General features: G+C 42.8%; 1 protein-coding gene across 1 annotated transcript in view; it reads left to right on the top strand.

The window, feature by feature from the left end:
• Positions 1-27691, top strand: part of CLIC4 (chloride intracellular channel 4) — a 41532-nt gene that overhangs the window by 10931 nt on the left and 2910 nt on the right. Inside the window, exons 2-4 of the mRNA XM_053398758.1 lie at positions 11976-12085; positions 21911-22036; positions 24322-24428. Coding sequence (XP_053254733.1) covers positions 11976-12085; positions 21911-22036; positions 24322-24428 — 343 coding nt within the window. The remainder of the gene's footprint in view (positions 1-11975; positions 12086-21910; positions 22037-24321; positions 24429-27691) is intronic.

Raw genomic sequence — 27691 nt, 5'->3', positions numbered from 1 at the left:
CAGGGTGGTGGGAGGAAATTTTCCTTCTCTTCCAATATGGAATTGTAAGCTTCTCTTGCATTTGCAGTGAGTCCTTGGAGGGGAGGGGGTTGTGCTACTGCCAAAGCACATACTGTACTGTGCTAACTAGCTCAAAGGAGCAAAGTTCTTGGACAATAGCTCTTCAGAGCCCTTGGTAATGTGTAACATTGAATCCAAAGTAGCTCTTAAATATAAAGCAAATTTGACAGCAGACAACCATTTTGGCAATTTCATAATCTTTCCACTTGGAACACTGCAGTGTTTGAACTTGAGCTTGGTAACATAAAAGGAGTCTAGACAACTGCTTCATTATACTGCAGAAATGTAGCTCTTCATGGCAGTCAAAAGCCAGATATACTCTGAGGCATTGTGGGACTTCTGCAATGGTGGTAGACTGTGCTGTTGCCATTTAGGTAGGATTATGGAGCGTTGATACTCATAACCACCTTGTGAGCTACTTTAGACGTGAAAGGTATTTGCTAAAGGCCATTCAGTAAGCTTCAAGGCTGAGCTGGAAATATGAGCTCAGGTCCCCACCAACAAACAGGACTCTGGGTACATCCTGGATGGATGTACCTAGGATGAAGCTTACTATAAGCATTTTTATATCACTTAATAAAAAATGGTTTCCAGAGTGCCCCACAAAGAGAAACTATAAAACATTCCCTGCTCTCAGGCTTGCAGCCATGATGCAGAAGGAAAAGGGATTGCGAGGGAGGAGGGAAAAAGCAAGCTCAGGCACTTGTTCTTAGTCAAAGCTCTAGTAAGGACTAGGTGGAATGTAAACAGTTCAAAGGAGAGGAAGAGCCAGAAGTTGCTGGGGTCTCAGCAGGGCTGATGGTTGTAGTAACCACCCCTGCAAATTACTGCATCATACCTATTATCTAGTGTATTTAATAAACATTGTTAACCTGTTGTCAATAAAGCTTTGGGGCTTCTATGAAGTGGTGTTCACTGTTAAACTACTTATTATCTAGCCTGTGCATAGCACTTCAGATGTTACCGAAGTGAAGTTTTAGAAGTGTTACTGTAGAATTTAGATTGTAATATTGTAGGTATACTCCCACTAGCTCCCTTTTGATACAGGATATCATACAAAACTGAGCCCAAACACCAATTGAAATGGATCTTAAAAACCCAGTTTCATCTCAGAGTGTGTGGAGCTGGCTTGAACCCACCCACCCAATAACCTCGCCCAGGAAAGGGACATTAGTGACTGTCAAATATTCCAGATCAATGGAGGATTTCTGAAGGAGAAGTCTTCCCACTGCCTCTTTCAGTGCCCTTTCCAATGAGGCATTAATAATCTCTCTGGCCCAACTGTTTATTCCCTTCCTGCTTAATTTTACCAGTCATGAGGGCAAAGGGCAAGAATGCAAGGGGTTTCCTGCATGTATTCAGGTACCTTGTTGATATCCTTAATACGTACTAGCTGAAACTAATTTAACAATACTGGATCCGAAAGTACTTTCTTGTTGATGGCTGTACTATTCATGGTTTTGCTTCCTTAGGTTAATTTATTCTCCTAAATTGCTTTGAGACTTTTTTGGGGTAGAAAGTGATGGATTATGTAATAATATAAATGTATTTTATTTTACAAACCTGTGTTTTTAGAGAAATTCAGAACAGCAGTGGCTCATAAAAGAGGGTGTGGCAGTGCTGCATTTGAGTTGTGGTTGAAGCAAGGTGAGGTCAGATGGCCTCAGGGTTGGCACCTGTCCTGGGAGGATGCAGTGAGCCTCCTTCATGAGCCACGAGCAAGCTTTTTTAAAATAAATAAATAAATAGCTGATTTTCTCTTGAGACATAATGCCAGATGTTGAAGAATCTCTGTCCAGGATGGCTCTTGTTGGTTTTTGAAGGGCTGTTAGTTGTGCACTGTAGGAGAGCTAGCTGTCTTTCCTAAAGAGTGTTTCCATTGTATTTAACATTTTCTCCCAGTAATTGTATTTCTGTCAAGAAAGTGCACTCCATACAACAAGTCTAGGGCAGCCACGAGTGCTCATCAGAATCTTCCACCAACCTAATGAGTTTAAATAAAGATAATATGGTGCAAAATATCTCAGCAGTTTTGTATATTTCCCTCTACCAAGAATACAAGCAGATATAGCCTCATTCCCCCCTCCCCCCCCCGACTGGAAATGCTAGCTTGGTATAGCGTAATAGTTTTGAGAGCAGTATCACACAGCAGGGAGTAAATGACTACTTCCTGCAAATGTTATTTTAGTAGATACCCCTTCTATCTGAAATGTGTGCCATAAACATATAGCTGATTGTGTATACACCAAATATATATTTTTAAAAGCCTAAAGGAGAAACTGGGGCTCAGTTCTTTCATGTAGATGCATGTAACATTACCCAATAGCTCTTTTTAAAACAGGAAAAGCCACTTCCAGAGGAGTGGCAGGAGGAGGGTTCGCTTTCTTTGTCCTCTTTCCTCCTATCCCCATTCCAAATGTCACTTCTCATCCCCTGTGGCTTTTTGAAAACGTGGGTCCCAGTTGCCTCTGTGCAGTGTCTACTTGGGTCTTGATACACAGGTTGATTTGGCCAAGCAGTATGTTAGATGTATGATATTATTGTGTGTCTATTGCTGTACTGGATCCTGACAATGTTGTAAGTTCTCTTTTCATAATGTGGATAAATGGTAACTCTCCAATGAGATGGATTTGCACAGAGCTGAACCTTGGCAGGCAATCTTTCTGATGTTGTAAAGTATCCATGCAGCTTGCCATCTGTTTCGCTATAAGGGCTGGACCTCTGTTCTTCTAACCTTCAGCTTCCATCTTTCACATTTCAGCAGAGTTCTTGGATGCTTTCAGGAGTATTGACCTCATCTGTCATGAACTTGCACTTTTGTCCTTTTAAAGGGTCTATTGACTCTTTGACTGTTTGGAAGAAATGAGATAGATGGAAGCAATTAGTCTCTTGAAAGCTTGGTGTGACACACTGGCTGCAGAACTGAATAGTGGAACTTGGCACCATCAATAAGTTTTGAGAATCTAAAAATCCATGGTATGAGCAAGTGGCAAGAAGTGCATACTAATGATCAGGAATAGGCGTAGGATTGAAACTTAATAGACCGAAGTTGCTGCAGTCTTATCTAGTGAATTTTACTGCTGTTTATTTGTATTTGACTATAGGGCATGACTAAGGCAACTGAGCAAATGGGCTCTCTGCTCCACTACCTCATTTGCTTTCACAGTAAGAGGAAAATCGCTTCCATTGCTCTGCGGTGATAATAATTTGTAAAAGTTAAAGAGAAGATGCACCAGTCAAAGAGTAAAAAGATTTATTGTACTTCATGAATTATCAGGCATGTACATGAAACATGCATTACTTTATTACCTGCTTTAAAGCAGGAGCAGAGGGCTGCATAAGACCAGCCCCTGGATAAGTTGCAGTGTTTCTGCCTTATATGGCTAATGCTCTGTTTGAAACCCTTGATCCCTTTGTGGGATGTGGAGATGATCTTGGCCACAGGCACAACTATGCATTGGCATCCTGTTCTACTGAGTAGAGCCTAACTGGCTCCCTGTTTTGCCAGTATTGCTTGTCTCCAGTGATTGTGTGACTGGAAGACAGATTGTGCAACCCCTTTTTCTCATTCCCTGCACTCCCAAAAAGCCTCTCCAGGCCTGTGTTGCACGGGATCCTGAAACTGGGTGGAATAAACCTGTGCAAGCTTTACGCTAAGTCACAGTGCCATGATTTGATGCCACCAGTTAGGAGACATAAAACATAAAATCTAGCACTGGCTTTGCTAGCCATATGTCCTGATCAGTTGGCTGCTGAATAGAAAATATTAAAATTGCCAGATATCTTCTTCAGTGTGGGTGAGACGCAGTACTTGAGAAATACTTTCCACCCTTTTGTCAAATACCTTGGCAGGATTACCCTGCCTTATCAGAAATGCTAAACATTTTATTCTTGTTAAGGCATCATTTCATGGCATTCACATTCTTGGTGAGCTAGCATTTGGAAGTGAGGTGGGTTTTTGATTAGGAAATTCAGGAAATTTCTTCCTGGGTTGAACAAATTTTACCTGTGATTCTATTTTGTCTCCTTGATGAAGTTGGGAATGCAGAAGAGTTTCTAGGGTAGGGTTTAACTCATCTAGTTAATTGAGCTTTACAGTTTTGTACAATGTAGAATCTTTGAGCTTTCATCACAGCATAAAAGGCAAGACCCTGGCACAAGGCGGAGGAACCCTCATGGCAACCTATTTTATTAAATCATCTCTTATTTACAAAAGGTTTAAAATGACTAATAAAGAAAAAACAACATATATGTTGATCTTTAAAATGTAATAACCATAAGAACAGCAGAAAAAACCAGTAAAAGTTCACTAAACTCACTAATATCAGAGACCTTCCAGTGATGGCAGTGTTAATATGCTTGTTACACATGATTGCTTGTAAAGTTTCATACTTTTTAAAGTCTCACGTTGCACATCTTAAAAGCAAACACCCAGTGTTAGCGAATTCCCCCACCAATACTCAAGGGGTGTAACGTAGGCTGGGAGAAAATGAGCCGTCATAGATGGTGAGGAATTTGAACTTGACAGTTGCATCTAATTCAGTGTTCGTTCTACCCATTCAAAACCTTCAATAACTTTAAAGCCCTATACAGCTCAGGACCATAAGTACGTCAAGGACTGCCTCTCTCCATGTTGAACCTACTTGGACAGTGTGATCTTTAGCAGAGGCCTTTCTCTCACCTAGTCAATGCTTGGAGAAAAAGGTTCTATCTGTGCATGCCAATAGGAAACAGGCCCCATTGTCTGTGTGCAGTCAAGCCCTGCCCATCAGCTGGCATCAGAGGTGATATCAGCTGATGGACAGGTTGGCGTGGTTGGGTGGAAAATAGCCTCATGAGCCAAATTGGACCCCCTGGCAGCCCAAGGTTGGCCTGTGGGCCACAGGTTCTCTACTTCTTATTTAAAACATTTATATCCCATCCTTTAGCAAAAAAAATATCTCAGTGACGTTCTTTGCTTGTTCCTGCTTTTAATGGGAGCATCTGGGGTGAAGATTGCCTGCTGCTTTTCATATCAGTGACTGCACAGCACATCAGTCTTTGTACTTTCATAATATTGAGAAGCTTCCAGTTCCTGTGCAGGGGGTTCACCATCTAGGACAATATGAATATGAAGTGGGAGAATCAAAATGAGGGTGAGGAAGGTTTTAATGGGAAGTCAATGCAGAAAATGTGAGGCTGTGTTGGACCCAGAATGCATTGCTGACCCCAGAATGCATTGCTGACCCCTGCTTATTAGCTCCTGCTGCAAACCAGTGTGCAGCAAGAAATTCTACTGCTCTAGATTTCCCCCATTGATAGTTCAGTTCTAAAGGGTCACACGGGTGTCTTAAAAAAATTCCCCAACCCATTGTGGGAGCTGTTTTTCCATATGTAGCTCCTGTGTATAACTGGTAGAAAATCTATGTGATCTATCCATTAACATAGATGGCATCCAGTTGCAGAGGTCTCCCCCACCTCCCGCCGAAGCCAAATTTTGCTTATAGAGATATCATTTTCATTATTATTACTTTAGTATTATCAGTGCTTTCTTTTAGGGGGTACTCAAAGGTACGCAGTACTGGGACCTCTTTTGTTGTTGTTGTTGTTGTTGTTAAAAAGTGTGGCACTGACTGTAACAACTTCATGGTGAGTACTGGCACCTCTTCTATTAAGAAAACAACAACAGATTAATTAATTAAATTTATATACCACCCTTCATAAAAAGATCTCAGGGCAGTTTATCCTCTTCTGCTCAATGAATTGAACTGGAGTCAAGCACATGTCACTGTGGTTGCTGCTGAAATCATTTGCTTGGCCTGTGTTGTCTTAGTAACATATGGAACCTCTACTTCTGTACTAAACCATGTGAGGAGGGGGTGGTGAACACGTGGAAGCAGCAGGACTCCCAAGTTTGAACAGAGATTTCCCAGGAAGTCTTCAGATATGCCCCATTTTCTTTTTATTGTCCACAGTAGGAAAGACTTCTGCAAGTGGGTTGTATTTACTCTGCAAGCATAAAACACTCTGGAAAATGGGACTATTAACATTATTGTCTCAGATCTCTTATAGCTGTCGCACAATTTCTTACAATTATGTAGCTCAAATGGCTCATTGAGTTCTCCTTTTTGAACACCTTTTACTGAAATGTGCAATTGATTCTAACTACTTGAGAACCCCTGAAGACTGCCGAAATTCTCTTTTGGGTGTTCTCAGGCTTCCAAAACTCTGGTTTGTTTTAATTTTTGTTCAAACATACTTTTTAAAAACTGCTAGAATTTTTTTGTTGGCATTTTCTCCCCAGAAACTGATGCTAACAAGCTTTATACCTGCCATGGTTGCAGGTATCCTGCAAAAATGGCTCTTGAATGTAGACAGAATCAGTTTTGAGTGCTGAAGCCAATTTTTTCTTGGCATGCCTGTAACATTCTTCTTATGGTTTGTGCTCAAAGTACACTTGGGGAATACAGATGGGGAAAAGGCTTTCTGAGTTCATAAAAATGCAGTGGCTTCCTGAAGGCTTCATATCTGGAACTAGGTCTGGATTATATTTTGGATTCAAGCTATTGTTTTGGTGAGAGGTTTCCATATCTTCTAAGACATTAACATTAAAGGAAAATGCTCATTTTAAAGAATTTAGTTAATGGGTAAATAGTGATCAGTGCAGGGCCAATCATAGTCTAACCCTGAACCTGCCTGCCTTTCTCTTCTTCACAAGGGGGCTCTTTGATAATGTGGGGGTTACCATGGAAGGGATGCATACTTGCAATTCCCAACCTGTGTTGCTTTTTTCATTTCTCTTCTTTCCCCCTTTGGCCCTTGGGACTGTCCTCGGGCCCTGCTTTGCATCCTCCTTGAGTGGTTTTGCCTGGCTAGGATGTTTCCTTGAACTCTGATTATGCTTCTTGCTTGTCTGGACAGAGGACAGAGGTGTGTGTGTGTGTGTGTGTGTGTGTGTGTGTGTGTGTAGAAATAAGACTAATACTCAAAAGTAAAACTGCTGGGCCCACTTTTGTTTCTGGCTCCACTTGCCATTGGCCTGTGGTCCCTTGTAGGTTGTCCAGAAGGGAAAGTGGCCCTCAGACTGAAAAAGATTACCCACTGATGTAGGTAGGAGCAATTGTATTGCTATTGGCTGCCTGGACCTGCTGCCTGGATGTACATACTGTGTATATACTGGGGAACAGGAGTTGGGAAATGTGTTTAGATGTCCCATTGCTAGGGGGGGGGGAACCATAGCTAGGGCCTGATTGCTTTGTGCCAAAATGAGGCGGTGCAAGAACTGGGCTATATCTTTTATTATTAACTCCATGTTTAATATTTATTTTCTGGCAGTATATTGATGATGGAACTTCTGGAAGAATCTCATTGTAACATAGTGTTAATTAGTATTTAGAATTTTAGCTCGCCCTTTCCAGATTATTCAGGAAAAGTATTCCATCAGTATTGCACTAAGTTAATACTGTTTTGGAAGAGTGCTTCTTGGAAACTATTTCACTTAACAAGTTTCAGATTCCAGAGATTCTCCAGAATGCTTTACATCTGCAAGCTGTTAGCATTAAAATAACTCCCTCCCTTGTGTCATCCTGGGATACAAAAGTGCTGCTGTTCTTAAAACTACTGATGTAATTGTTTATGGGTAAAGGATATTTTGTCACGATGAAAAATAATGTGTTACGTTTGTGGGTTGTCAGGTGCTGTGTTTGTCACCTGTTCCTTTGCCTTCCCTACCCAAACATTCGTAGCAGTATTCTCTTCAGTTACCCAGATATACTAGAGATGGCAGTAATTAAATTTGGAATGAGGAAACACACTAAATCCAGATTTGGCATTGTTTTGCTTTTTGCCATGTGTCCTATCACCACCCATGTAGGAACATAGGAAATAGCCTTGTACTATATCAAACCACTGGATCCATTTGACTGGAAGCCAGTATTTCAGGCAGGGGTCTCTGAGCCATACCTAGTGGTCTTGGGGATTGAACCTGGGACCTTCACCAAGCAAATGCTCTAGCACTGAGCTATGGCCCTTTTTTCATATTAAATTTTGAAGTTTTGCATCATCTTATTAGTCCAATTCTAATCTCATCCAGACAATTGGATACACTACAGTTTGCTTTTTAATAAAAGGTTTGCTAACCAATGGCTCATTAAAGCAGCTCTGTATGGATTTAATAAACTTCGTGTTCCCTTAGGAATGTAGTAGCAGCCCATTTCCCAACATTGATCAAGAAGTACAAGGTAGTTCCTGAGAAGCAATTTGTCTCTTGGGATATCAGTAGTAATCTTCATAATGCCTTTTAATAAACATGTGAAATACTTTGGATTAAAAATAGAACAGGAGGCATGATGGGTGGATTAAGGCAGACCTGCTTTCCCAACATGTCACTTCAAGGGGGAAAAGTTAAAATGGAACGAAGACCAGTTGCCAGTTAAGGCCACCTGCTAGAGCAGAGGTGGGCCATCTGTGGTTTTCCAGATGTTGAACTTCAGCTCCCATCTGCTTCAGTCAGCATGGCCAATGGCCAAGGATGATGGGAGTTGTAGTCCAACACCATCTGGAGGGCCATAGGTTGCACACCCATGGGCTAGAATCAGGCAAAGGCAAACTTGGCCCTCCAGATGTTTTGGGACTACAACTCCCATCATCCCTAGCTAACAGGACCAGTGGTCAGTGATGATGGGAGTTGTAGTCCCAAAACATCTGGAGGGCTGAGTTTGCCTATACCTGGGCTCGATGATACTCCAGAGAGATCTCCTTAATCTGGTGAAGCAGGCTAGACTGTTTTGGAGCTTTTTTAAAAAAAGAGAGAGAGATTGCCACTGAAGTAGCAAGTTTGTTTGTTCTAATTGGAAATCTAGAAAGCATTTTCTAAAGCTTTATGCCTTCCTCCTCTTGACTCACTTTGTTGGGGCATCTAGATTGTCCTCCTGAAATCACTTTATTATTCAGGCACATCTGGTTTGAGCAGCTTATTCATGCTACTTGTCTGGATAGTAGTTTGGAAGTGGTTACTTGGAGCTTATGGCTTTATAGAATAGTGTGTGTCAGTGCATGCAGAGAGCACGGTTTGGACTAGATTTTCATGCCCTTTCCAGCCCTTTGGTTTTGGGAGTTGGAAATCCCTGGGTGTTCTTGGCACAGTCATAGTAATTTTCCAGTCTCTGCCCATTTCTTCTAAATTTGTCAGAGGCCTTCATGTTTCTGTAAGTCTCACTTCCCATTTCTCAGTTGCTGGCTGCTTTTTTGCTTCGGCGAAAGCTATCTTTATACAGTGTGGATTTAGACAAATAAGCACATGACCAAAGCAATGAATACCTAAAATAAGGCTTCAGATATTTAGACCTACATCACCGGGTGCAGAGGCACCACAGTATGGTCTGAAAGAAGTGTGCATGTGTGTGTCGGAGAAGCAAGGGCTACCATGACATGACCCCCCCCCCAGGTAAGAGTTTCTGGGTCACACAGTTGAGTAGGCTTGCCTTCAGCACAAGTTGTGACCTACTAAGCAAAATGCAGCCCCTCAGACATGTATTGTGGTTTGCATGGTGCTCTGTATACCTGTTTTGCATTCTTCGGCAGGAACCAAACCAGAAGGTGCCTGGAGGCTTTTCTGAGCTGTGTTTGACTTGGTGGGTCACAAGTTTCACCAGTCTTGATATTGATGCATGTAGAAAGCTTTCCGTCTTTGGACTGTCCTCTTGGACTCACTTTTCAGTGAGCTAACTAAGGCACACTGGTAGGCGGTGAGCTTTATCAAACTGCTTTTTAAATTCTAAAATACTAGTATTACACGCACAGAAATATAGCAGGTTTGGTACAAAAATAACAAAGAACTGGTAAAAAGGAAAGAGAACTCCTCCTTGCTACTTTCCCTCTTTGTTACAAAGGCAATTATGAAAAGACTGCCACATGATATTCCAAGCCCACAGTTTCTCTTAAGATAAGGTAAGTCAGTTTTTCTAGAATAGCAATTTGCAAAGCTGCCTAGCGCCAATGATTCACGGTTATATTGGCTGAGTCCTTCCCACCTTGTGATACCACTAAACAGGCAGATATCACCAAAGGTTTCAATATTAAATTAGAATTACTATCTAGCAAGCTGCTTATTGAGCTGAAACAGTGCTGATGATAACAGAGGCTTCCTTTAATCTTTCAAAGGCGTAAACTTTTTAGTCTCTTCTCTTGGAGGAAATGCTACACAAAGGGCTGATCCCTCCCTCTTTCTCTTGGGATGAAACTACTTGTGATGCAACCTTCTGGTCCTTACCCTATCTACTGAGTCACCTGTTCTAATTATGGGCAGTGATGTGGGATGGAAAAATTTTCAGTGATTTATCTTTCCATTTCACAAGTTCATTCATAACAATGGATGGATGCCAATTGCAAATACAATAGTAGATAAGTCTGGCAGTTTCAAAGTTCTTATTTTGCTTCTTTCTAGTAAAGAAAACTAAGTGTGCTAAATGAGATCACTCTTGGGGGGAGGGATGGGGAACTTCCTTCAGCTGAGGGCTGCATTTCCTCATGGGCAATCTTCCATGGGGCCACATGCCAGTAGTTGGCATGGCCAGAGGCAAAAGTGGGCAGATGGCACACTTTAGTACAGTAGGCTATATTCAATCCATTCTAAAGCCAGTGGTTATCCAACTTCAGGGACACATTCAGTTTAGGCCAAAACACTCAAGGGAGAGGGTGAAGCAGGACCAGTGAGGGGTGTGGCCCAGGGAGACTCCCAAGGGCAATATTTATTTCTAGGCCTGAGGCTTCCTACCCCAACTCTAGGGGATCTTTCTAGGGAAAATTTCTAATTTTCTGATGGAAAACCCCTTTTAGTCTATCTTGGCAAGCAATAATTAACCCTGAAACTCATACAGGTGGTACCTAACCCCTAGGAAGCTGGCAATGATCCATCCTGGCACCACCACATTGCTGGAGGCACTGCCTCACACTTGGTACATATCTCCACATGTGGTGGGAATGTATGGAAATCCAGCCTTTTTGGAATTCGATATTCCAAGAAATTGATAAAACAACAAAGCAACAATTAGAAGTCAAGCCAGAATTAGCTTTATTAAATATAGTTTAAGAAAACAATCTGGATTTATATAATAAAGAATTAATAAGACATTTATTACAAATGGCGAGACACAATATAACCTGACACTGGAAAACCCTTTCTGGTACAACGATAGACATTTGGTACAAAACAGTTTGGAAAACAGCCCTCCATGAGAGATTCACAAATAACCTACAGCTGACACATGGACAGATAAAGAAAAAAATGACTTTACCTTGGTGTTTACCATGGTTTAATTTCATAGCACATGCCAGTATTCCAGAAAATGAACAATACCCCCACATCAACATTTGGCTCAGTCTGGTTGATCTAGATTTAAATCCCCCCCCCCCGGTTCATCAATAGACCAACACTTTATATTGTGTTGTTGGTAACATAATAGGAAAGGTGGCTTTTACTCATACTTAATCTAAGCACAACCACAAGGGCTTCTGATTAGGTTTTCAGCTGTTCAGTGTTGAATGTTATCTGTTAACTCAGTTCTATCCTGTTCCCCATTTGTTTTTGTTTAAACCAGTATACGAACAAACATTAACTATTAATAATGAATCATATGTTATGGATATTACTACTAATGTTTATGCTATTTTTGTGATATACAAATAACATGAGAAGACTTGGTCTTTTATTTGTATCATTTGTTATTCCTATGATCCTTGTTTACAAAATCCAGTGAAAACTTTTTTTAAAAAAATCCTGATGCAAATTTCCCCATGCAAATTACCTTCAGTTTGTAAATGAATTTTTTTCAGTTCAAAACTGTTCTTGAAGCTCACATTACTGCTAATGGGTGACAGAGAATGGATCTGGACATCTGGTGCACTTGTATTAATGTTTTTCCCTCCTCTTTTCGCAGGCTGGAAGTGATGGTGAAAGCATAGGCAACTGCCCCTTTTCTCAGAGACTCTTCATGATTCTTTGGCTGAAAGGAGTGGTATTTAGTGTAACAACAGTTGACTTGAAAAGGTAGGAAACATGACACTCCCTTACATTTCTATTTTATATCTGGTTATCTTTGAGAGATTTAAGTAATAGGGTCTTCTTTCCTACACAGCAGATTCTAGCTGCTGCTGCTGGGAGATAAATCCTGTGCGATTACTTTCTTGACATCTTGAAGATTTATAAACCTCTGTATCGGAGAGTTAATATCAGACATAATAACTGAAGCAAGGATATGTTATGTGGAAAATTGGAAGATGTAAAAGTACTGTGGTACCTTGGGTTAAGGGCTTAATTCGTTCCGGAGGTCCGTTCTTAACCTGAAACTGTTCTTAACCTGAAGCACCACTTTAGCTAATGGGGCCTCCTGCTGCGCTGCCACTGCATGATTTCTGTTCTCATCCTGAAGCAAAGTTCTTAACCTGAGGTACTATTTCTGGGTTAGTGGAGTCTGTAACCTGAAGCGTATGTAACCCGAGGTACCACTGTACTCCAATTCTCTGAATAACCTGCATGAATAGGTGCTGTCAAAAGCTAATGAATTATATTTCTTCATCTGCACAGCCTCTGTGGCATATCCTTTGTAAAAGGATTTTGTCTTTACACCTCACAGAGCTACAATTCCTAGCAGTCTTAAACTACAGTTCCCAAGATTCTTCCTCTTTTTTAAAAAAAGAGGAACGGGAGAACATGCTTTTAAATGTATGGTGTGTATGCAGGCTAGGTTTCTGTGGGGGTAGGATGGTCATGAAGGAGGAAAGCATGCCTTTTTATTCTCCCACCTTCCCCTCCTATTCTGTATAGCACTAGAGAGTTCAGGTGTGGGCAACCTGAGATTTGAATCTTTTACTGCTATGTAGTGTGAGATAGAGGGGTGGTCTAGGAAGGATGTCCAGTATCACTTTTTCTTCCTGAAACATCTCTGTATAGTTCAGAAAGGGCTCAAGCAGACCAACTGCCTCCCTTTTTTCTTCTCCTCCCACTTCTCTGACCCCCACCACAGCTGATTGAATGGGCTCTTAAGTCTACAAAAGCTGATGATGCCGTAACAAAATACGTCAGTCTTTATGATACTTACAAGACTTGGTTGTTTTTATTCTTCACATCTTGTATCTATTAGCATGCAGGATAGCTCAGGTCAGTACAGCATGGGACTCTTAATCTTAGGGTTTTCCGTTCAAGCCCCATGTTGGGCTGAAAGGTTGCTGCATTGCAGGGGTGTTGGACTGGAAGACCCTCATGGTCCCTTCCAACTCTACGTTTCTGTGATTCTATCTCAGCTGCTCTTTAATAATACAGTTCATTTAGAATCTCTTGCCCATCCAACCCCACTCTCTTGGGGCAGATTTCAAAAAGTTGCCTGTAGAGCACAATGGGAAAATTGAGGCTTTTAGTCAGCAGCATGCCTCTCCTCCACCTCCCTGCCAAAGATAGCATCCTGCCTCTGGCATTGAGTGTGAATCTGGAAATTCCACCTTTAGACAATGAAGTGAGTTACTATAGTATTCCTTCTTTAGGCTCAACTCTCTGGAAGCTCACAGGTCCTTTTCAGCCTGTGTTTCCTTCAGAAACTTTTTCCTGCCTAGAGGTTTTGGGTATGTAGAACCCAATAGCTTTTTGTGGGTGGGTGGGGTGACCCTGCTTTTGTTTCTAAATTGATAGCAAACTCAGCTAGTTGAGTGCCTGTTGAAGGGAATGATGACTTGGACTTTAGGAAAATAGCTCAGACTAGTGTGGTTGCCTGCCATGTTTGTACTTCTGTGCTCATTTCATTGAATGATATTTTTATTTAAGGCATTTATAACCCACTTAATATTTTTAAAGAAATGTTACAATCTTAATAAGGTAGCTATTCACAACTGCTCTTCTGCTATGTATTATATTACAGCTCTGTTAATGAGGTTCAAAACTTATTTTTCTTTTGCTAACGAGATCAGGATTTGGACTTCACATTGTGCTGGGCTCTTCCCGGTACAAAAGTTCACAAGCAAGCAATTGTGGGGCACAGGAAAAACTTAAATCTTGCAAGCTTGTTGTTCTGTGACATGCTTTTTCCTTTGTGCAGTCTTGATAAATATAGCGCTGCTAACAAGAGGTTATTTCCAGTTAAATTCTGCTAGTAGCTAAGGCCACAAGCAAAAATATGTGTGGACTAAATGGAGACACACTTAGCGCCCCCCCCAAGTGCTCATAGGTTTTCTGCTTCTCTGTAGTCAGTAAAGACAGAGGCTTCATTCTTTTCCCTCTTCAGGAATGCAGCTTGTGTTTGTGTGCAAGAATTAGACTTCTTTTGTTGGCCAGAGCATAGCTGCAGTGTGCAGAATTTGTTCGAGAATGCAGGGCAAGCTTTTGGCTTTGATTTTTTTTAAAAAAAAATTGCTTGAGGACTACTTTCTTAAAAATGAACTGAACCCCCACCTCCAAAACCCTGAGCAAGTACTTGTCAGATGGTGTTCCAGGAAATCCTGGCATTCCCCATAAGTCTGGAAGCTTCTCTGTCAGCAGTAACATTCAGGAAAGCATGCATGATAGTTTACTTACACTTTACTACATGTTCTTTTCAATGTACATGCTGTATTCTAGGGTGCATTTGGCATGACAAAAGTGCTAAAGTGGAGGCCAACAGGCCTAGCAAGCTGAGAGTGCTCCTAGCAGGATCCCTTTCCAAGTTGCAAGGAGTCTTTGGCAAATAATGAAAGGTTGGTAAACAAAATAGGAACATAAGAGCATGCCTGCTGGATCAGGCCAATGGGGCATTTAGTCCAGTAGCCTGCTCTTAATGTGGCTAAGGAGATGTCTATGGGATGCCTACAAGCAGGACCTGAGTACAACAGTCCTTCCTCTGCATGTGATCCCCAGCAACTGGTCTCCAGAGGCATACTGCCTCAAACTGTGAAGGGAGAACATAGCTGTTGTGGCTTGGGGGCCATTGATAGTCTTGTCATAAAGTTGTCTAATCTTTTAAAGCCACCCCAGTTGGTGGCCATCACTAAATTGAAGCAAGTTTCCTGAAGGTAGAAATCTTGAAACCAGTTGTCTAACCTACTGACTTGGTTCTGTCATTTAGTGATGCTGCTGAGGTGCAGAATTGAGAGGTTCAAAAATGAACTCTTGCAACCCCTGAGCCCATGTTAAGCAGAATCCAGACACCTGATACGAGTCTGACTCTTAATCGGTCAGCCCACATGATTACGCACTGCTGCTGTTGCTGAAGTGGCAATGGGGAAGAATTATGATGAGTCCACGGTAGACCAGTTAGTGATTAGAGCAGGGGTCAGCAAGGTTTACCTTGCCTGGGCCAGTTCACTCTAGTGGAGATCCCTCTGTAGGCTGGATCGCCTGCCCGCCCGTGATTTCTGGCATCTGCGCCTGCGCAGACGTGATTTCCAGCATCTCTGCAGATGCGATTTCCGGTGCTGCAGAAGTGAGTCGTTGTGCTGCGCCGGTTTAGCGCAGTGCGTGGGGACTCACTGAGCGGGTGGCTCGGTTCAGGGGTGGCTCGTGGGCCAGTTAAGTGACCCCCATGGGCTGCTTGTGGCCCGTGGGCCTTAGTTTGCTGACCCCTGGGTTAGAGGAACCATATCCTCAATGGTTCCTGATGGTTAATGGTTAAATGCTCAACCAGAGGTTGCTGGACTGCAGCTTCCATTTCTTCTCTCTTCACTATGCTGACTGGAGCTGATGGGAGTTGGAGTCCAGCAACAACTGGCAGGCCACAGGTCCCCCTACCCCTGCTGTAGACCCTAATGGAGCCTGTCCCACCATCAGGTTAAGATCACTAGGGATTATTGGTGGAGGGATGTAGCTGTAGGTTTGTGGAGAAGGAATTGCCCAACTTGGGTCTGAGGTTAAGCAAGTTAACTTTGCATCTGTTCCAGTGCAAACCTAGTGGAACTAGTCTATTACAAATGTACAACCTGTCCCATAGGCTGCCTTTTTATAACTCTGGCCAGCCTATTGTCTGGGCATTTGTCCAGTGAATCTTAAAAAAAAAAAAAACCACCACCAAGTGACGCATGCTATAATGACTCTCAGCTTGAGCCACTCCCTCTTTACTAGCCTGAAAGAAATGGAAGTTCTTTTTACCAGGGTATTTATAGCAATGTTCCATAGGTCACTGTTGTTTGTTACTTTTTGGGGGCTTAGCAGCCTCCACCCGAGACACACAAAACTTGCTTTTGTCCTCTTTTGGCCATCTCTGTCTTATACTTCACTCCGAGTTGGGTAATAGCCCAGATGCTTAACTATTTTATTAAGTCTCTTTAAGAACTGGCCTCTTGCTCCCAACTACTCCAGTCCATCTTGCTTGCCTCAGGTGAGAGCCAGTGTCATAAGAGACAGTGGATGTGTGAAATCCAGGTTCAAAGCCCTACTTGCTTCATGGAGCTCCCTGTGTGGCTTTGAGCAAGTCAGTCAATACCTAGGCTGAATCTGTCTCACGGGGCTATTAGAAGACATTGGGGTAAATCCTGTATCCTTCTCTGAGCTTCTTGGAGGAAGGGTGGGGTACAAGCTTGGGGCTTTTGTTGCATGTAAATCAGAGCAGGGTTTCCAGTATATAGAACAGTGTTCTTGTTGAGACACGACAGGCACCCACAACCTGCACTTTGCAGAAACAATTGACGACATTTCTGTCCCAACCAGCTTTCCCAGCTGGATGAATATGTCTCTGCTGTGGGTGTCTGCTTTGTATTGTTTTTAAATTTATCTGGAGTTGTTTTTTGTATCTTAACTGCTTTAGCTGCTAATATTGAGTTCTTTACATTGTATGTTGAGGTGTATGTGCAATGCCATAAATCAGGCATAGGCAAACTCAGCCCTCCAGATGTTTTGGGACTACAACTCCCATCATCCCTAGCAGTCAGGGATGATGGGAATTGTAGTCTAAAAACATCTGGAGGGCTGAGTTTGCCTATGCCTGCCATAAATAAACGGTAACTGTGTAAATAGCCCACAAAAGTTGTAAACCTGTCTATATTTGTTGTTGTTGTTGTTTTTACTCACCTGTTAATAGGCTGCATGCTATGCTGGTCACAGAGGAGGATTGGCTGCCTCTTCCATTTGGGGCCATCCCTGGAGAGTGTGTGTGTGTGTGTGTGAATAGGAGCTACTTCCCCAGCCCTGTACCTAAGGCAATGGTGGGACCCACACACTGTGAGTTCCCCAACCTACCACCACCACCACTTGGGGACAGCCTTACCGACTAAAAATGAAATGTAAGCTACTACCTCTGAGCAGATGAGTGAAAAATAATTAAAACAAAAATGACCTCCTAGCAAGCAGACTGATGGAGGGGATGGAGGGGTCCTACTCCATCCCTAGCCAGCCTGCTGCATTTCTATGATGGTTTTGGCACTAGAGGCTGTTTGTCCTTCTGCAATTCTCACAGAAACCATCCCTCCTCCACTGCCAGCTTGCTCACTTCCTTACATGGAATTCAATGCAGTCTCCCACAATGAATTTAAATTGTTAAATACAAGGCTGGTATAGTGACAGTGGTATAGTGACAAATCCCTTCCCATGGATGCACAGAAGACGAGTTAGTAGTTACATCATGGCAGTTGTGGTCCATACAGCTGCATCACTTGCAGCATGGGTGGGAACGCCTGTTAAATGGATGTGGTTTCAGCTGTGTGCCATAGGAAAGGCTTAAAGAGCACTCGCTTGTGGGAGTAAGATTGGCCTCCAGGCAGGGGAGGTTTTTTTGTCAATGGGATGAGAGTTGGCTCTTTCAGGCTCTTGCACACCTATTATGTATACTAGTATCTGTTGGCAGGCAGACTGGTACAAACTTTGCAATGTCTTTGAATTAGGCTGCCAGGCTAAGACATCATGCACACTTTTGATTAATATGATTACTCGCATATGCTTATTTTGCATTCTCTCTCCTTTCCTTAAAAACGTCCTCTACCTCAGCCAGAACAGTACTAGACTATCCCTAGAGATGCAGGGTATGGTTTTGCTATGCTTCTACATAACAAAGTTGGGAGCCACCCACACGGCCTGAACCTACGGTGTTAAACTGGGAGCTGACATTGACCATAATGCTCTGGTGCAGAGTGACTTTCTGTTGTTCTCTGGTTAACACCCTAAATGCTTTGCATTGGAAAGCAGAGTGGAAAGACGCTTCAGTTTTATGCCAGGTGCCAGAAGGATTGGTTTGGAAAGAAGATGCTACAGATTCCTAATAATAATAAATAATAATAATAAATTTGACATCATTAGCACCAGATGTGTTTCGCTAAAAGCTCATTTAGACTGGTGCAAACATGCAACATAAACAGGTGTGGCCAACAGGGAAGAAGGGGTAAAGGAAACTGTAAGGAAACTGACTAGTTCTATTGAGGATGCTTAAGGGGGATTGTGACAGCAATAGGCTTAATTTGCCTGTTTTTGGAGAGGGGGTGTAGTTTGCTAGAAGCCCCACCCCCTTTCAGAACTTGTTTTGACATTTGCTGAGGGTTTGGTCTTGCCTGCTCCCAGAACAGAATGCACCCTTCACACCTGAAAGGTATGATTTGCCACTATTTTTCCCATTTGAAAAGAACCTCCTCTAACCAATGGGAGAAATTGGAGGAGAGCCACTCCAGTAATTTTCTGTAATTATTGTGGGTGTACACAGCAGTGTTTTAATTGAAGCTTAAGCTACTTAAGGTATGAAACTGACTCACAAATCTCTACAGCTTTGGGAGAAGGACAAATTAGGAACACTTTGAGTGTGTGCACACAGTTAAGGGCAGGTTTGTGGCAGCTGAATGTTCTGCTCTTATTCTCTGCCATGAAACAAAAATCTGGGAGAGGCTGAATTGGGCTAGCCACTAGATGGATCAGTGGTCTGACTCAATGTAAGGCAGCTTCCTGTGTTCCTGAATTACTGAATAGTGGTTTTGGTGTAACATTGCACAAAATTCATCTACCAAGAAATGGCATGACTAGCGTGTAAAATAAAGGCCTATTATTGCTAGGCAATACTTTTTAGGTAGGACCAACAAAATTGTCTCCCAAATACTACTGAGTAAGCTTTGGAGTTTTCCAAATTATTAACCAAACTAGCACTCGGGAGGTGGAGGTGGAGGATATGAAAATAAACCCTAACATGCAAAAAATTAAGATGCTGGGTGGAATCCCAAGATAACAGTTGTAGGATGCCTGAATTAGTCCAGTCTCTGATAATACTTGTGTGTATCCGTTTATACCTGGGATCCTGGGGTGAAGAAGCAGTGGCTGATCAGCACTTTTTGATAACTTAAATCTAGCTTTGGCATGGGACACCTTGTTTTATGGAGAGCCCTGTTTTCTCATTCTTTGAAAACTCTAAGCAGATGGGAATAATGGCAAGACATCAAGCTGTGGCTGTGCTTGCTTTCGAAGTTTCCCCTGTTCAGAGGAGAGGTCTGGTGGCTGCCTTGTGTTGATTCTTTTCCCCTTTTAGTTTTGCTTGTTAGTTTATACATCTGTTCAGCCCCCCATGGCCTTTCAGGCCATTTGTTGTACCAAGCTTCTGCCTGTCCTGCTTGCTGCATGTCTCGTTCAGTGCTAAATTCTAAAACTGGTTTTGTGTGAAGATCTTGTGTGCTTCTGGCTTACTAAAATACTGAGTTAATACCCTGCAAAGTGCAGTGCTGAGGTCAGTTCATGATTGACTGAGCATCCCTCACCGGACCTCAAATGTGGGAAAGTCAGCTAAGCTGGACATGAAAGGCTGTACTTTTGTCTTTTGCATCACTGAGTGATTGCCAGATTTTTACCACTGGAATGATGGTGGGGAGGTGGTTCTCTTACGCCAAATCCATGCCGGCAGTTCACTTTACTGGTAGTGCTGTCTCTACAGAGTTTTCCAGTGTAGGTGGTACAGGTCAGATGGGCATTGTGCATGTGCCTCAGATGGGCAATAATCCAGGGCAGTGCTAGACATTATTGTTGCAGGAAGCATCAGCTAAGCTTTATTGTGGTGTTAGCACAACATGCAAAAGTGTGGAAGCAAATGACATGTGTATATACATTATTAAGTGCCCAACTATGTGCACGTGGAGAAATGCAGCTTAATTGGGGTCCCCCCAAAGGGATATATGTAGGGACTTAAAGATGCGTATATACACAATTTACTTCTGCCCTTTGCATGTTTGCAGCAGAAAGTACTGATGTAAGACTGATTCGCTTTGTGAGAACCAGAGTTATTTAGCAAAGGTGGAAAAGGCCACAGCAGTGCCAACAGCTTCCTCCAATGTCTGAGGTTTTGCCCCTGCCTCACAAAACTGGAAGCAGCCACCTGCTGCAGGATGTTGACTGAAAATCCTATTCAGGTGTACAGTATAGCCTGCCTGTTTGTTCCCAGTGGTTAAAGGCAGCTTACCTCTGTACAGGCTCCCACTCTCTACTCCTGCTTTGATCTCCTTTTAAAGCCTTTTTACACCACTGAAAATTGCAACCACAACAATAATGCTCCTTTCACTATGTCCACTAACAGCACCTTTCCTCCAATAACTCCCATATCCCCCCTTTTAAAAAGTCCAAACTTCTCAGTATCTGTCTGATCTCACTGTCACTGAATTCCCCAGTGCACACAAACTTTCAAAGTAGTTTGCCCCTTCATGTAATTCCTTTAAGTCTGTGTTAGGGGAAAGGAGGCCCAGCCTGCCCCAGAAGGAAGCAGGCTTGATGGCAGCTGAGTGTCTGCTTTGAGGAGCCTGGATTGCTTTCCCCCTGCAGGTCTAACTGCCACTACAGTCTCTTGAAATAGGACTGTGCCAAACAAATCCACACTTGCCCTGGGTGGTGAAATTGTTTTGAGCTAGGAAGTGTTACTGTCGGTTGGAGGGAAGATTAATGGCTGGAGCATAGTAACTAAATATTTCCCCTAGAGGAGTAGCTCTAGTCCCAAATTTGATGTCACAACCTGCTATTGCACATTTTGTTAAATGTGTTTTGGCTTAACAGACCAACCCCCACAATGGAGCTCCTCTCCTCATGTTAGCCTGCTTGTGTGCGTAAGTTGTACTTCCTGTGGATCAGAGATTAAGACAACAGAGCCTGTATCAGCAGAATGCAGTCTTTATGGCACCATACAGATGTGTTTAGGTGTAGGTGGGTGGAACCTCAAAAATCCAGTTAGCCAAAGCTGTGCCCCCGCCATGAGCCAGATAGGATGCATCACGTTAAATGTTACCTGCATGCATCTAAGAAATGTGCAATGCAAGACGTAAAGCGAGCTTATGGGTGAATATGATACGTCCTATGGAAGTGCAAGCACAGAGAGCTGATCATAATTTTGCTGATTTTTCTCATACAGGTTTATAAACCGTTTCCCAGCTTGAATAATAAAGACATTTCTAGCTTTCCAAATTAGTTTGAAGATTTTACTACGTAGTCCTTAAAAGTAAAATTGTGCAGCATATCTCTGGTTGGATACGTTGTGCTCTATCAAACCTGCTGGCAAAGTCCTTGGAGTTCTGGATTCCCAGCGGAGCCACCTTCTACCTCAGGGACACCCCCATGTCTTAAATTGTCCTAATTTATCTCAGGTTAAAAATGGTTTCCCCAGAGTACTTGGGCCATAACTGCCTTATGTCTAAAAGAGGATTAGACAAATTCATGGAGGGTAAGGCCATCAGTGGCCAGTAGCCAGGATGGCAGCCCTCCAGGATGGAGGGGAGAGTGCTGTTGTGCTCAGATCTAGCTTGTGTGTGCTTCCTATAGGTAGCTGGTTTGCAACTGTGAGAACAGGAAAGCTGTACTAGACAGCCCACTGGCTTGATTCAGCAGGCTCTTATGTTCTTGATAGCACTAACCATGACCCTGCCAGAATTGCTCAACATACTGAAAGTTTTAATGTAGACAACTCTACTCTTGCAGGAAACCTGCAGACCTTCAGAACTTGGCACCGGGGACTCACCCGCCCTTCATAACATTTAACAATGAGGTGAAGACGGATGTGAACAAAATTGAAGAATTTCTTGAAGATGTCCTCTGCCCACCCAAGTAAGTGTCACTAGTGAGGGGACGTGTATTGCAGAAAGCTGTTTTGGTGGTGGTGGTCTTTGCCAGTTCTCAGGATGGTACTGCTTAATCCTCTATATTGCTATGTACTCTTTATGCAAGTTAGTTGCAAGCTTACTTCATCAGCAATAAGAGATGGCAACTGTACATTATTACAGGCTTAGGGCCAAAAAGCTGTTCCTACCCTATGGTATCTTTGTGCAACAGAGGCGAAATGCATAGGATTTCACATTTCTGACCATGGGGTTTGCTTCAGCCAAGCAGGTCATGCAGCCACACCAGTCAGCTTCTTCGTTGCCTTGACTCCCCCCTTTTCTTCCTTCCCATCAAACTTCTCACCAAACCCCTGGGCTATTGCACTCTTGGCATTGCTCTTTCCTGCTAGAGTGAGCAAGGATCGGATCCGAAAGTTAACTCTTGGTTAAGCATTTCTGTGACCTGAAAATTATTAAACGCAACAGACTGGCAAGCAGGTCTGAACAGAAAAGAGTCTTTGTGTCTTCATTCCCTTGTAAAAGGAGAGACTAAAGGGGATTGATGATTACCAGCAATTGCCATCTTAAAACTCAACATGAAGTTGGCATTACTGATATTGCCGATACTTGGGATAAAACCAAGTCTATCTTCTTAGTTTAAAGTCTTGTTTTCCACAATAATTTTCCTTAGCATTTACAAACTCTTTAAGAGTACGTAGGGGTGTTCTTGTTCTGTTTGAATTTCATAAGGTGAAATGCAGTAGTTTCCACTAGTAACCAATTCACTGTATTTTTCTTTTCCAATATGGGTCCACAAATTTGCCTGCAACTGGTATCTTCTCTTTAATTCTGGAGAAGATCCCCTGAGATTTCTGTCCTCATGCTGAACTTTGGACAGACTTTGAAGGCAATGAGATGCCTCTCTGCATGGTCTGAGTGATTTCCTCCCCCCTCTTCATCCTTCTACTGCCTCATGGGAGGGAGGGAGGAGGGAGTCTCCCAAACCTTGTGTCTCAAGTGGCACAGTGCCAGTGACATCTTGCAGAGCTTTGAGGCTCTCCAGCACCTCTGTGGCTCAGAAGAGGAAGAAAAGTTTGGATTTGATATCCCGCCTTTCACTCCCCTTCAGGAGTCTCAAAGCGGCTAACATTCTCCTTTCCCTTCCTCCCCCACAACAAACACTCTGTGAGGTGAGTGGGGCTGAGAGACTTCAAGAAGTGTGACTAGCCCAAGTCACCTAGCAGCTGCATGTGGAGGAGCGGAGATGCGAACCTGGTTCCCCAGATTACAAGACTACCACTCTTAACCACTACGCCACACTGGCTCTCAGCGCTTGCATAGCCTGATTGCTGGGAGAGAAGGGAAAGAATTTGCTCTCCCAGTCACACTGGGCATTAGAGTTGTTGGCACACCTTCAAAACACACCACAAGCCCATGTGGCGATCACAAACGGTGACTGGTTGTGAGGGTCAGCTAAAATGAGTGGACCCTAGGATGTGAAGGTGGGTATTCAGTGTGCTGGTTGATAGCTTTTTAGAAATCGGTCACTGTTTCACAACTAGCTTAAATCAGAATTTTAGCTGTACCCATATTTATTCCAAGGTGAGTTGAGCAAGGGATTATCCCCCTTTTTAATGGAATAAATACTGAAATTGTCTCACTATGTGCATATTGGGACTTTCTGGAATATAACTTCAGCGCTAAACATGTTTCTGAAGGCTTGTCAAAAATACAGGCAGATCTGGTACTTGGACAAAATTCTAAACGGTTTGCTGCTCAAGTAGCAACGTATTTTAAAAAGTTGCATCCATTTAAATATTTCTCAGGGGAGGGCAGAGCTCCATGTGCTAACTCTGCAAATCTGTGGAATTCATTACGAGGGTAAAGCAGCATTTCTAAGCCACCACACTTCTTGCATAATGTAATTGGCCACTGCTTGCTTTGGCAAAATTTCAGATGGCCTCTGACACTGAATGAATGACTCCTGTGAGTTCAGGCAGATGGAACTCTCTCCCATGTGCTCTGGGAAGGGCACTGGAGCATTATGTTTGTTTCTTTCAGGTGCTTAACACAGGAACAAGGTTGTAGTTATGCTGCCACTGTGCTCTTCCCAGCTTGCAGGAAGGATGAATTAAGTAGCTACAAAGCGATGATGCAAATATATGCCATCAGTAATAAAACATTCTGGAAGGAAATATGCCCAACTTATATGGTACAGTGCCATGCTGCAATTGAAATCACACTGTAAATTCATATACAAATATATATATATGTATATATGTTTCTCTTCAGGTACACAAAGCTTTCACCAAAACACCCAGAATCAAACACTGCTGGAATGGACATCTTTGCTAAATTTTCTGCATTTATCAAGAATTCCAGGCCAGAAGCAAATGAAGGTAGGGAATCTATTTTTGAGTGTGTTATGTGGCATTAGCTCTCTTTGCTATCCATCTCCCCCTTCAGTTTCTTAGCTTGCCCAAGTAGAGGTTTTTCCGAAACACAGACTGCCTTAAGGGCTAACGTCATGTTTTGCAATACAATTCAGCAAAGCCTTGATTATCTTTCCTTAGAACTGCTTCTGCAGTAGCAGAGAAGTGGGGGAGCAGAAGGTGCTCAATCTTTTTCCTGTGCCTTCTGTGTTCCAAATTACCCATACTGCTCCCACCTCCAGCCCCCGTTGCCACCATAAGCTTTCAAATGCATGTTTACAACTCTGCAAAGGAAAAAGTGACTGGTAGCAGAGAACGTGCAGTAATCAGACAGAGTTTAACCCCCTGGCACATGTCCACTTCAGATTGTCTTTTTCTGAACTAGCATTTCAGCAAAATAAAAAAAAAAATGGAGTAGGGGACAGTGTCGTTGGTGTTTTGGTGCATGCATTTGAATAGAAGGTTTAGTGAGGCTTTTAAAGGCTTCTGGACCAGGCATGGGAAGTCTGGTCCCCCCAGATATTATTGGACTCAAATTTCCCTCAGCCCCAGCCAGCATAACCAACATCTAGAGAGCCATAGGCTTTCCTGCCCTATTCTAGACCTCAAGGGGCTGAAGTGGGCGATTCCACTTCATTAATGGCAACGGGACCAACATCTGTATGGCTGCCCTGCCGAGACTGTGTTCAAGAGCATTGTTTATGACTTCTGAGTAGCAGGTGAGTTCTAGAGCAAGGCCAGAAACCTTCTGCCCTCATGTTTGGAAGTAAACAAGGTATGGCTCATGCAGCCTATCTCAGCTCTAATTTCCTAAGTCTGGCCAGTGCTGGAGTCCGAGGCATCAAGTAAAAGCTGGCCCTCTTGCCTGGTGGGATGAGACCTCTGTGAATGTACTTTTGTAGCCAGAGACAAAGGGAAGCATATATCATCTCATGGAGGCAGATTTTGGGTGCCATTGGAGGCTGCTGAATGGTAAACTTCATTTGATTCAAACATGGGGCACCACCCCAAAAAACAATAGTCAGGTGCAAGCCCTATTGAAATGAATGAAGTTCTATAGGACCCTGTGAAATGTTGAGCTTTGTGGTTTTTGTACATGGCCCTTTTCTCAGATAGTCAGTAAAACTGACACACCTAGTTTGTGTAGTCATGAGCAGCCAGTTGCTTCTTATTTTAAAGGCTAAGGCTTGTAGCCAATGTTAGTCCTACTCAGAGTAGACCTACTGAAGGACATTAATTTCAGTGAGTTTCCTCAGCCCTAATTTTTATCCTTGAAATGGGCAAATACGCTTCCTTTGTCATTATGCCTAAGGATTGTCCTTCCATAGCTTCTGTCTTTCACTCATCTGGAAAATACATTATGGTCCTTGGAACTGACTCCCACCTTTTGAGCAAAGGCCCAGCTGTTTCCTCTCTCCATCCCTTGATTTGAAGTTCCGGGCTTTTCACATTTAAAAGATGTGCCAGCTGTCTGCATGTGCCTCATGAGATTTTTGTAAGTTCTGCTGACAACAATGGCCCATTACAGTTAATCATAAAATTGCCAAAGCTGCTAAAAAGCGTTGTAGTCATTGTTTGCGCAACCACCTTGCTTATGCTTAACAGCCCTGTTGCATTCTGAGAGCAACTGTGTATCCTCAAGATAGTCATTCACATCTATTTGTATTCAACAGCACATGCTCATCAAAAGCTAGCAACTTATGTTGCATGGAATTGGAGTTGTTGCCTCTCCGACTTCTGTTTGAATTTTGCACCATAAGTGCCTCTGGCCAGCTCTTGATAGCTATAAATTGGGCTCATGCTGGAACTGCTGTCCAATGATTATTATTTGGCTAGGGGTGTGGAGAGGAAACCCGCATTAAAGTGAAATTGTACAGACACGAAGCATAGAACTGCTTCTGAGTGAGTATCAAAGAAGCCAATTCCATAGAATCTGCTACTACATAACTAAGTTCCTGTGTTTGCAATCTTTTGTGTAGGTTAAAAGTTGCACATCCCACGAAGTGTGTCTGAAAAGAGAGGAAGCAGGTCATCTTTTTTCCAGCCCTTTGGCTTATCTTGATCATGAATTTTTAAAAGTTGGCTAGATTATAATTTGATAAGTCATCTAGAACATGTGCACATCCATTTGCAGTATTGGTTCAGACAGTTAATGTCTTGTTGCACCTTTTTAAAGACAAGTGGATTTATAGTGATACAACCTTAAGTGTACTTGAGTCCCTTTCATCAGATGCACAAAAGGAATGTTCAGTTTGCCTGCAAGCAAATATGCACAGATACAGAAGGAAATACTGAAATATGAGCTCAGTAGGCTGTAAAATGTGTTCATATGTGCACCCGCTTGCTTAGTCTTATGTATTCATGTGCATCTGTTCCTGCTGCTCTATTTTTTCATGGCCATGTGCCCCCACTGTCCACAGCTTTATACGTAGGTGTATTTGTCAATTGAAGATAACATTTATTGCATCGGATGAAGTGGACACTGGTCCACAAAAGCTCGTGCCAAAACAAGTTTCTTTAATGTGCCACAAGCTGTAGTAGACCAATCCTCTGATAGTAAAGAGAGAGGTGAGCAATGGAATCTGAAAGACACTAAGCAATAGCCATGTGTAGGAGGTGGGCAAGGCACTAGACTAGAAAAGCTGAGGTTCTTAGGGATGCTATGATCTACACCAGGAAGCAGATTTTGAAAAAAATTTAGCTATGATGAATACCCCCAGCCAGCTTTTTCCAAGGGCCAGCTTTCCATCATTTAGGAAATCTTTCCTCTATCCTGCCCTTTCCTATCTACTTTCCTTTAACTCAGGGGTGGCGAACATACACTCTTCATGATGCTGGACTCCAGCTCACATCAACCCCTGCCCACATATCCAGTGGCTGGGGATGAAAGGAGCTGGAGTCCAACACCATCTGAAGGGATCCAGGTTCCCCGTCCCTAGTTTAGCCTAAATCTGTCCTTTGTGACTCTTGTGAAAATCTGCAATTTTTCTAGCTTCAGCTCCCCACCAATAATTAGTGAGTTGGCTGGATAATTCTATACTCATAATTTTTATTGCCTGGTGTACCTGCCGTTGGCATTTTCTCTGAAAGCTCTGCCAATTTTTTCCTCTTGTATCAAACAGTGTGCTACCCTTGGTGGTCTAAAAATGGCACTTAAACTGAATCCACAGACCTATAGACCTTGGATTATGTTTCCTGCTAGTAAATGAGAAATCTGTGGTTGCTAGGCG

This window comes from Podarcis raffonei, chromosome 8, assembly GCF_027172205.1.
Source record: "Podarcis raffonei isolate rPodRaf1 chromosome 8, rPodRaf1.pri, whole genome shotgun sequence".
Lineage (NCBI taxonomy): Eukaryota > Metazoa > Chordata > Lepidosauria > Squamata > Lacertidae > Podarcis > Podarcis raffonei.
Note: the sequence above shows the minus strand (reverse complement) of the source record. Positions and strands in the feature narration are given on the sequence as shown.